This window comes from Gopherus evgoodei, chromosome 1 (assembly GCF_007399415.2).
Source record: "Gopherus evgoodei ecotype Sinaloan lineage chromosome 1, rGopEvg1_v1.p, whole genome shotgun sequence".
Lineage (NCBI taxonomy): Eukaryota > Metazoa > Chordata > Testudines > Testudinidae > Gopherus > Gopherus evgoodei.
Window position 1 is genome coordinate 275,858,822 of NC_044322.1, and position 11,612 is coordinate 275,870,433.

The 11,612-nt window shown below is 45.4% G+C and overlaps 1 protein-coding gene across 1 annotated transcript in view; it reads left to right on the forward strand.

The window, feature by feature from the left end:
* GRIN2B (glutamate ionotropic receptor NMDA type subunit 2B) overlaps positions 1-10,396 on the forward strand; it is a 306,554-nt gene extending 296,158 nt beyond the window's left edge. Inside the window, exons 12-14 of the mRNA XM_030548129.1 lie at positions 605-792; positions 3,822-4,060; positions 6,963-10,396. Of these exons, the coding sequence (XP_030403989.1) occupies positions 605-792; positions 3,822-4,060; positions 6,963-8,861 (2,326 nt within the window). The 3' untranslated portion in view covers positions 8,862-10,396. The remainder of the gene's footprint in view (positions 1-604; positions 793-3,821; positions 4,061-6,962) is intronic.
* Positions 10,397-11,612: the final 1,216 nt, after the last annotated feature.

Here is an 11,612-nt window from a genome sequence, read left to right on the forward strand (position 1 = left end):
ACCACTTGTCACAGTTAAAGATCCCATGGGATTTTTCACAGTAACATAGAAGTTAAATTCAGGGTCCTGACCAAATCTAATCTGAATAATTACATTCTGCTTAGCTAAGTCACATCAGCAGTATCAGTTGGAAATGGCCTTCTTCCTTACTTCAAGTCCTATTTTTTTGTGCAGTATTTATGTATTCAGGAAAGTACTTTAGTATCCTTTGGGGTGAAAGGCACTATAGAAATTCCAGATATTATTATGAACATAGACCTCCCTTCAGCCTCCTCTTCATTCAGCCTTGACCCAGTAATAGACTTCTGTTCTAATGTTCCTTCACAGTGCCTCTTTGGAGACCATGCTGGATGTCAGGGAGAGAGAGATGAGTCCTTATCTAATCTAACTCAAATTCAAAAAAGATTCACATCTCGGATTTCAGTTCCTGTTGAAGGTTCAGGTGGCAACATACAGTATTCCATCTGGACGGGTTCCTTCCATCCTTACCTAGTTAAGGCCACTGTTCTTGGTATCAGCAGTTCGTTTCAGTTATGTGCAATGATTTGAACTCACACAGAATCTTTTCTTTACTGTATTCTCCCTTTTCCTTGCACCCGGGCAGGAAATTGGATGCATTCATTTATGATGCAGCAGTGCTAAACTACATGGCTGGCAGAGATGAAGGCTGCAAGCTGGTAACGATTGGTAGTGGGAAGGTTTTTGCCTCCACTGGCTATGGCATTGCCATCCAAAAGGACTCGGGCTGGAAACGTCAGGTAGATCTTGCCATTCTACAACTTTTTGGTGATGGTAAGTGGTCTGTGCAAAGAGGTATGGGGGTTCCTCTCAAATTTCCAGATCCTGGCTGAATGGAAATGGGGTTCCTTCCCTGACCCTAACATCTTAGATTTGGAAAACAGTGCAAGAATAGTGAAAAAGCACATTGGGAGAGGGATGGGGCTGACACACACAGTTGGGTATGCTTTATGAAGGTTAATAACAGCTTCAGGGCTAATATCACAAGTTCCAAAGGTTTAATGAGAATAAGCCTCCAAAAGTTCAGATGTGTATTTGAAGTTTATCTCAATGTCTTCACTCTGGAAATCTTGTGAAAACAGGCTTTTCCTTGTCAGATTTTTGGCACTTCTTGGTTTTAGCCATAATCAGAAATCCAAGTGAGAATGGAGCTTTCAGTAGTTATATCCAGTATGCCTGTGTTTTTCAGGCAGCACCAAGCTGTGCAACACCCATGTGATCAATAATTAAACATGCCTGGAGGAAAGAGAAAACTAAACTTTCTTAAACCTAAAAATAAATTAATAAGTAAACAAGTTGGGGATTCAGGGATACATTTTCATAGATTCATAGACTTAAGGTCAGAAGGGACCATTATGGTCATCTAGTCTGACCTCCTGCACAACACAGGCCACAGAATCTCACCCACCCACTCCTGTAAGAAACCCCTAACCTATCTCTGAGTTACTGAAGTCCTCAATTCGTGGTTTAAAGATCTCAAGGTGCAGAGAATCCTCCAGCAAGTGACCAATGCCCCATGCTGCAGAGGAAGGTGAAAAACCTCCAGGGCCTCTGCCAATCTTCCCTGGAGGAAAATTCCTTCCCGACCCCAAATATGTCGATCAGTTAAACCCTGGGCATGTGGGCAAGACTCACCAGCCAGAACCCAGGAAAGAATTCTCTGTAGTAACTCAGATCCCACCCCATCTAACATCCCATCACAGACCATTGGGCATCTTTACCTGTACTGAAAGATCTGATCAGCTTTTACTGTATACAAGCTGGTTTGCCCCAATCCTCAGTGGACAAAATACTGTCACTTTAAAGAAACGGTGGATTGTTGGTGGGATTGGAGCTTCCTTTTTGTTAGAATCTTCTTCTTCTTCTTTTTCTCTCTCTTTCACCCCACTCCTTTCTGGATTTTTTTTTTAGAAAATTAAAAATGTTGATCTTATTTTGTAAATGAATAGGAAGTCTAAAATCAGAAAAAAAGTCTGGTATAATAAATACAGGAAGAACACAGGAATTGACATAGGTTAACAGAACCGAGGGCCATCAGTCTGGTAGAACAGTGGTTCGCAAACTGTGGGGCATGCCCCCTGAGGCGGTGTGTGGAGGAACATTCAGGGGGCTGAGCAGCAACACCAGGTGGCTCATGTCAGCCCTGCATGATGGGGCCCAGGCCAGCCCCCACGGGGTGGTGAAGGAGTACCACCTCCATCCTCTGATTCACCTCAGTGGACCATCCAGCACAGGGGTCGGTTTGTTGCACTGGTTTCCGCTCCTGGCAGCTTCCACGCCCAGCGCTGGCTCCACCCCCGGAGACCGTTGCACATGCCTTCCCCTACCCTGAGAATTCAAGGGGCAGGTGTTGGCCCTGCCTTAGTGGTGCATCCTGCCTGCAACGCTGAAGCAGCCTGCTGTTGAGGAAGTCTTGGTTGAGAAGTAATGGAGGTGTGGTGCAGATAGATTCAATTAATGGTGGTGGGCGGGGGGTGGCGTGACTGGAAAAGTTTGCACACCATTGTGGTAGAGTATTCTTTCTCCAATAGTGGCTAATACTGTATACTTCAGAGGAAGGCATAAAAATTCCATAATGCTTCTAACTGCAATATGACATCATATAAATATGAGGAATTTCTCCCTGTCTGTGTCTCATTCTGAAAAGTGTGAGTAACTCCCATCTTCCCCAGAAGCATGAAAAGCATTCCCAAGACAGAGTATCTCTCTGTTTTTGAATCTCTTTATAGATCCTGAAAATCCTGTACTAGGGATGAGTGTGCAATAAATCTAAGCTAGGAAATGTTTATTGTTACTTGACATAAATTGGCAATAATTTTATGCTGGTTAGAAATTTGAAATGTTGACAACATTGGAAAAAATAAATCAAAAACACTGAAAACATTTTTGTGAAAGTGTCAGTTTGTTTTTGACCAGCTATAGAGTTGATTGAAAAATTTTAAAATATGAAATTTCAGTGAAAAATTTCATCAACATTTTGAATTTCAGCCTAAAAGATTTTCATAAACATTTTGGCTCATTTGTTGACCTGTGCTAGTAGTAACTGTTTTCTCTCTCCTACCCCAAAACATAACCTTTTCCCCCATTTCACTGAAATTTACCGAAAGAGAAAGTTAAAAACCAGGTATTACTGCACTTGGAGATAATTGGTGTCATCTTTTACATTCAATCCTGCTTTACAGCCAGTTAACAAAAACTTAGTTTTATAAAATGTTATAATTCTTATATATTATCATATCATTTCTGAATCCTTTAAAAATCTTTACTTTTACAGTAAGTAAATGTTCAAGTATTTGCATTCGGTATCTCAGGCTTTATTTCCTGATAGTGCAAAAATTTTAAATTGATCAAAGTTTCAGTAAAGTGTTTGGAACTAAGCACTTGAAGTTATCCCTCAAAATGCACAGAAAATAAAAACTGAAACTTCCTAAGGTTAAATTAATGCTATGTCAAAAGTTTTAGAATAAGTAAACCTCTTAAAGGAATGTAGTTTATTTAATCTGTTATATGCTCTACTGGCCTGGTGACAGGAAATATTGCAGAGCTGGCAACTGGCCTAGTTCACCCAGTCAATGGAAACTGGCTCAGCTAATCCAACCAGTCAAAACTTCCCCCATCAATCATCAAGTGATCTGGTTCATCTAGCCCCCAAGACCAGACAGCTGGTGTGCAAACAGGGCTCAGCCATTGGAAAAGACCTATCCAGTCAACTTCTCCTACCCTAGTCCACTTCTACTCCAGTCTCTCAGCCAATGCAGGATTGACTCAACTTTATCTCCTTCTATCTGTCTGTCTCTTTCCAGGGGAGATGGAAGAGCTGGAAGCTCTCTGGCTTACTGGAATTTGTCACAATGAAAAGAATGAGGTAATGAGCAGCCAACTGGACATAGATAACATGGCAGGCGTCTTCTATATGCTGGGGGCAGCCATGGCCCTCAGCCTTATCACCTTCATCTGTGAGCATCTCTTCTACTGGCAATTCCGCCACTGCTTCATAGGCGTCTGCTCTGGCAAGCCTGGTATGGTCTTCTCCATCAGCAGGGTGAGTGTCTTCAGAAAATGAAAGGAACAGTGCGAAGGTTAAGCCACATAGTTATAGAAATTAGAAATGGGGTAGTCCTACTGGATTCTCTTGGCCATCTCTCTTACACACAGCCAGCATAGGGCTGTTGCCTCCACTATATTGTCCAGCATTTTGACCACTCTGGCTTTCAATGTTACAAGGGTTGCCACCACTTTCCTTGGGAGAACTACCTTTTCCTCACAGTGTTTCATAATTTCTGCTCTCTCTTGGGTAATGGTGAGGCAGTCGTGAAAATGGGAAACAATATATTGAAAAGTTAATGTAACTTTTCTATCCCTCCAAAATTGTTTGAAAGGGTGCTGAATTCTTGGAGGAAAGGTTGTGGCAATTCTTCTCCATCAACCAATTCTCCTCTGGTCTTAGTTAGAACACCAAACTTAAATTGTCCTGTGTGTTGGATCGATTCAAATAATTCTGTGAGAAATCAGCACTGTCTTGTGATTATTTTGAGCAGTAGGAGGTCCCTAATCTAAATTCATACTGTGACCAACACACAAGCCCCTGGAAAAAAGGATAGCCACTTGCCCTCAGCACTCACTCAGTGCAAAATCTACCTTAAACATTCCCCTTTCAAGAGTGTCCTTTATCTCTAAATGAGCTTCTCCAGCTAGTCATTTCTGTGTGATCCTTCTTCTCCTCTTGTACATAATATTTGTGCCCCATTTAGAGCTTTCTTACTCTTCTTCCTGCTTCTGGCATTTCCTTCTACTCCATTCTGCAATGAGGTTATAGTTCTGTGTTTTTGATATCACCATCCCTGTTACAATAAAGTGGTTGTATGAAGTGTGCTACATTGTTTGGGGGAATTAGATGGCTCAGTTGAATGGGCAATAGGAGTACAAAGTCCTTCTTGTATAGCCAGTCTCAATTTTATGCCAGGTTGGAGAGCAGGTGGGGGAACTGGATATGTCAAGAGATTATTAACATAATGCAGATCCTTTTATCTCTTTGTTATCTGTACAAATCTGGGCCTGGTTGTGGCGACTGAAAGTCATTAACCTTCTGCTAGCTGTTGGATGACGTATTTCACTATGTGAAATGAGTTGGTGGTCAGTCCACTTTATAATAAACTGGTGTTCACCTCACATTTGACATTAATTGGACCCCAGATTGGTAGTCTCACTAAGGAGGCAAATGACGAATGAGTCATGGAATCTGAATACTCTCCCACCCATAGAAGTGGTCCTTCTGTGTCATGGCTGAGATGCACTGGTTGGGGAAACATGGAGAAATCTTGCGCTGCTGATGTCTGTTTTGCAGTTGAATTGAGGATTTCACTTTCCAAGGATGTCAAAATCTGATTCCTGAACTAGGGGTCACCAAATGAAATGAATAAGCAGTAGGTATAAAACAAATAAAGGAAGTATTTCTTCACACAGTGCACAGTCAACCTGTGGAACTCTTTGCCAGAGGATGTTGGTAAGGCTAAGACTATAACAGGGTTCAAAAAAGAACTAGATAAATTCATGGAGGATAGGTCCATCAATGGCTATTTGCCAGGATGGGCAGGGATGGTGTCCCTACCCTCTATTTGCCAGAAGTTGGGAATGGGTGACAGGGCATGAATCACTTGATGATTACCTGTTCTATTCATTACCTCTGAAGCACCTGGCACTGGCCACTGTCAAAAGACAGGATACTGGCCTAGATGGACCTTTGGTCTGACCCAGTGTGGCAGTTCTTATGTTTTATGTCATCAGTGTTAGATTTAACTTGAAAGTAATTAAAAAAACCTGTTGTGCCATACTCAGCTAAACACTGAAGAGCTAAAACCCATTCATCGGTCCTGCTCTTTCTTCTCATTTCCTTTTCTAATCTGTGATGATGACTAAGGTATCCAAGTAGATGACAAGAAAAGCTTTCTCCTTTTTAACCAGTCCCTGGCCAGCTTGATTCAATGATGTCTGAGACTGAATTTCAGGGCAAAACAAGACTATCCTGAACTCCTTGCATCCACACAGAAATTCAGTGTTTGCCCAATTCTGAGGCGGCTGTTCTCACAGACATTATCTGTGGTTCTGATGCCCATCTTGGAATCCAAAGTGCCAGCTGCTGGGTTCGAGTAACTCCCACTGACATCAGAGAGCTTTGTTTGTATACTTCAGGGGAGATAGTTTTGTCCTTGGAATTAATGGCTTTTGAAGAGGACCCTTATCTTGTGAGGTATTGATTCCTTCTACCCCAAATAAACGAATGTCTTCCCAAATGGAAACTATCATTATTATCATTTAATATTTAATTAAATTATTTATACTAGGATAATCCCTAGAGGTCCCAATTGACACTAGGGCCCTATTGTGCTAGGCACTGACCATGCCCTTAGTCAGAGACAGTCCCCATCCCAAAGAGCTTATACTGTAATCGAAATAGAAATGATAGACAAAGGAAGTGTTCTTCCCCTTTGATAGCTGGAGACATAGAGAGGCTAAGTGACTTGCCCATGTGATAGAGCTGGGAACAAAACCCAGATATTTTGAGTCCGTGTTCAGTAGCTTAACACAAGGCAGTCTTTCCTCTCTAAACTTTTCTATTGATGAAAGGAGGTGAATTGGAGAAAAGAAGAGAGGGAGAGGAAACAAGAGGAAGCAAAGTAGAGGAAGAGAGAGGGAGAGGAAGGAAAAAACAGAAAGGGGGGGCAAGATACAGAGGGAAAGAATATTCAGTGTTGATAGATGCAGGTTTGACCTCTTTTCATAGTGATGCAAGATTGGTGAACTCTAGGGTCCCATGCTAGAAAACAAACCGTTTTCTCTGCTTCCCTGGCTCAGACTCCCTTTAGCTCAGTTCTCCCAGCCCCGTGTCTTCTTCTTTCTGCCCACCTGCAGAAGCACTGATCTCTGTCTGCTCCATTTCATTTCAGGGTATCTACAGCTGCATCCATGGGGTAGCCATTGAGGACCACCAGTCAGCGATGAACTCCCCCACAGCCACCATGAACAACACCCATTCCAACATCTTACGCCTGCTCCGCACAGCAAAGAATATGGCTAACCTGTCAGGTGTCAATGGCTCACCGCAGAGTGCCCTGGACTTCATCCGCCGTGAATCCTCAGTCTACGATATCTCTGAGCACCGCCGCAGCTTCACCCACTCTGACTGCAAGTCTTATAACAACCCGCCCTGTGAGGAGAACCTCTTTAGTGACTACATTAGCGAAGTAGAACGGACCTTTGGCAACCTGCAACTGAAGGACAACAATGTGTATCAGGACCACTACCACCATCACCATCGGCCCCACAGCATTGGCAGTACCAGCTCCATTGATGGACTGTATGACTGTGACAACCCACCTTTCTCCGCTCAGCCCAGGTCCATTGGTAAGAAGCCACTGGACATTGGTTTGCCACCTTCCAAGCATAGTCAGCTAGGTGACCTCTATGGCAAGTTCTCCTTCAAGAACGATCGCTACAGTGGCGGAGGGGGCCATGATGACTTGATCCGCTCAGATGTCTCTGATATTTCCACCCATACGGTGACCTATGGCAACATCGAAGGCAACGCCGCCAAGCGACGGAAACAGCAGTATAAGGACAGCCTGAAGAAACGTCCAGCTTCAGCCAAATCACGGCGGGAGTTTGATGAGATCGAGCTGGCCTACCGCAGGCGCCTGCCCCGCTCCCCAGACCACAAGCGCTATTTTAGGGACAAGGAAGGGCTACGGGACTTCTACCTGGACCAGTTCCGGACCAAGGAGAACTCACCGCATTGGGAGCATGTGGACCTGACGGATATCTACAAAGAGCGGGGAGATGAGTTCAAGCGCGATGCTGTAGGGGGCGGAGGGTCCTGCACCAACAGGGCCCACCACAAACATGGGTCAGCGGACTTTGGAGGAGCCAACGACCACAAGCATGGTGTTGTGAGTGGAGTGCCAGCACCATGGGAGAAGAACCTGACCAATCTAGACTGGGAAGACCGGCCAGGGGCTAATTTCTGCCGTAGTTGCCCTTCTAAATTGCACAACTATACCCCAGCAGTGGTGGGGCAAAACTCCACCCGCCAGCCCTGCATCCGGTGTGAGGCCTGCAAGAAGGCAGGCAACCTCTATGACATCAGCGAGGACAACTCTCTCCAAGAGCTGGACCAGCCATCTGCCCCGGTGCCAGTGACGACCAGTGCCACCTCCTCCAAGTATCCTCAGAGCCCATCTAACTCTGCCTCCAAGGTGCAGAAGAAGAACCGCAACAAGCTCCGCCGGCAGCACTCCTATGACACCTTCGTGGACCTGCAGAAGGATGAGTCAGCCCTGGCTCCCCGCAGCGTGAGCCTGAAGGACAAGGGCCGCTTTTTGGAGGGGAGCCCCTATGCCCATATGTTTGACATGTCATCCAGTGAGACCGCTTTTGCCAACAACAAGTCCTCAGTGCCCGCCACCAGCCACCACCACCACAACAACCCAGGCAGCAGCGGCTACATGCTCAGCAAGTCACTTTACCCCGACCGAGTCACACAAAACCCTTTCATCCCCACTTTTGGGGATGACCAATGCTTGCTCCATGGCAGCAAATCCTATTTCTTCAGGCAGCCTGTGGTGGCAGGTGGGCCCAAAGCCAGGCCAGACTTCCGAGCCATTGTCACCACCAACAAGCCAGTGGTCTCAGCCCTTCACGGGGCTGTGCCAGCCCGTTTTCAGAAGGACATCTGTATAGGGAACCAGTCCAACCCCTGTGTGCCTAACAACAAAAACCCCAGGGCTTTCAACGGCTCCAGCAACGGGCATGTTTATGAGAAACTCTCCAGTATTGAGTCTGATGTCTGAGTGAGGGGAAGTGTGTGGGGAGCAGGGGAGAATGTGGAGTGTGGGAGGGCAGGATGGGGTCAGATCTGGTGCCCATTTTCTGCTCTCCTGGTTCTTTGTGGAACACTGTTGTTCTGAGTTCTCTCTAGGGCAGCACTGGTAACAAGTGCCACCTCTTTCTTTCCCCACCCCCTTTATCTCTTTCCATTTTCCCACTCCCTGTTTCCTCCTCCATTCCTGGTCATCCCACCTCTGTTGATGTAAGAATTTGGTATCCTCGCTTAGGGTGTCCCAGGTGGAGAAGAAGGTGCGTGTCTGGGCTGAGGCAGGGGAAGATGTGTGGGCAGGAACTGTGACCGTATTGTTTCTTTTTTTTTTAACTCCAAACAGCGAAAGGATACGCAAGCACATGTGTGACAGGAGGAGAGAGCAGAAGAGGTGGAATGGACACAAAGGAAAATGCTCTATCAGGCAATCTTCCTAAAACTGTTTAGAAAAAATATTGAATACATGGATAAAATGAAGGAGACATAATGTGGGATTGACTTGATGCACTTACATACTGATTATATTGAGGTTCTCTTTAATTTTTTTTTCATGAAGACTATGGGGGTTTAGGGCTGAAATATGTATTTGCATATACACTGAGAGATTTACACTGAAATTTGGAATCATTTTCTGGAGGCGGGAAGGGTGATTTGTACACAGGGCTGGCTGGTGGTTCCATTATGGTAACGCAGCCAGCACATCTGTGCCAGACTAACAGGAGAGGTCGGGGAGGCTATTGGGTCTGGGGTGGGAAAGCAACACTGAAGTCAGGCAGCCTGGGAGATGACCTTGCCTTCACTAAAACGAGAGAAGCTTGAGGGTGGGAGGTAAGACTTGGCTTGTTCATTAGCAATTAACTCATTGTTAATTTTGGACATAATTAAACCGTGGGAGCAGTTTATAAGGTGAGTCGGCTTGTAGGTGGGTATGCACGATCATACTATACTTGAAAAGTCTGTGGGGAAAACACACTGAGTGCGTGTTCAGCTAACAAACCCAGCAGGACAAAGGTTGAGAAGCTGGGGAAAAGACAAAGAGCGTGAGTGTATGGGAGAGACAGAAGTGGAGATCTGCCACCCTGCCACTTCAGGAGATGTCAACCTTGTTTTGGCCAATGTAAAAGTAGAGGGGCAGGTCAGGAAGGGGCCTGATCCCTTCTCCGTCCCCTCCCCCTGCGATGTCACAAAATGGCACCGGGCTCTCCCTGCTGATGGTGGTACAGTGTTCTGAGTCTGCCTTTAGGGGAAAAGGAGGTGTGAGGAAAACGTGTGAGCATGGCAGCAGCCGGGGACTGCTTAAATGCCCACTTGCAGCACGTACGTGCGCACTTGCTGAATACAGGCTTACATTTGCTATTGAATGTGCTGTGGAAACACATGGCTTGTCTTCCAGAGGGCTGCTGGGAATGACATAAATAAATGACAACACTCACAGCAGCTATGATGAGGTCTGAAGACTAGAGGTGGAAGGGTGGGGAGAGAGAGAGAGAGAGAGAGAGAGTGTGTGTGTGTGTGTGTGTGTGTGTGTGTGTGTGTGTGTGTGTGAAAGAGAGAGAAATACTAGCACAGGTGCTAAGCTGGAATAGCCTAACACTGTAGTCAGCTTTCCCAGCACGCATGGTATTGGTAAAAATGGTTTTCTTTCCATTGTATCATTTTAGATGCAAACTAAATGAAACTAAAGGGAGTGATGGTGAGAGCGAGATGTCCACCTCCCCTTTCATTTGTCTTCTTTAACAGGAGGAACTGAGGTGAGACCCCAGGTCAGCACCTCCCATCCTGAAAATTGTGGTACAGACCCTGACTTTTTTTCATGGACCTGCCCCATTGTCCTGCCAACCTTCATTCGCATGAGGGATGGTTAAAAAAAAGCCCCACATTTGACTGGGGTGGCACATAGAATTGACCCTAAACAGAGGAATGCATCCATTTTTTTAAGTAACATTTCCTTGAGCTGAGACTCCTCCCTCCCTCACACTCCTCACTGCACCCCAGGTGATTTTATCTTGCTATCTTTCCATTTTTTTAAGCCAACAGAAGACCTCAGTTTTTTTAAAGCTGGGGCTGGAGGGCTGCAAAGTCTCATGGTGTGAGGAGAGGGTGGGCAGGATGGGAAGTTTGTTTAGATTTCAATGAGGAAATTATAGGGGAAGGAGTTGAAGGGTCATTGAATTGCCACTCATGGTATCAGGGGAAGGAACCTGCTCATTCCTTCCCTCTCCTCTCTTTAAAAGAAAAGCCAAATGAACTAATCTAGCAATCTGCAATCCAGAACACGAGGCGACTGGTCAGAGCCCACTGACAGTGGCCACCAAGAAGGCATTCATTTCATTTGTAAATATTTTTTTCTATTGCATTTTGTATAAATTGATGTTTCTCTTCTCGTGAAAATTCAGGTCGTGGGGCAACCAGGGTGGGAGGGAGGGTGGGGTGAGGTTGTTTTTGTTTTGTTTGTTTTCTATGACTTTCAAGCTGTGTATCTGGAAGCGGTTTACGCAGGTCGAGGCCGTGCAAATGGGAGAGCAAGAGAAAATCATGTGCACTGTGTTTCCTCCCCTGCCCCAGTACCACCACTGTCACGTTTATCTTAATGAATTGAAGATGCTGGCATGTCATCTCGATCCTTGCCAGCAGGGTATTCATGCCATGGTGGAAGTATACCATCTTCCCCATTTGATTATAAACTCTGTTCCAGCATCTGTCTGTGGAATTTGGGCCTCAAGAC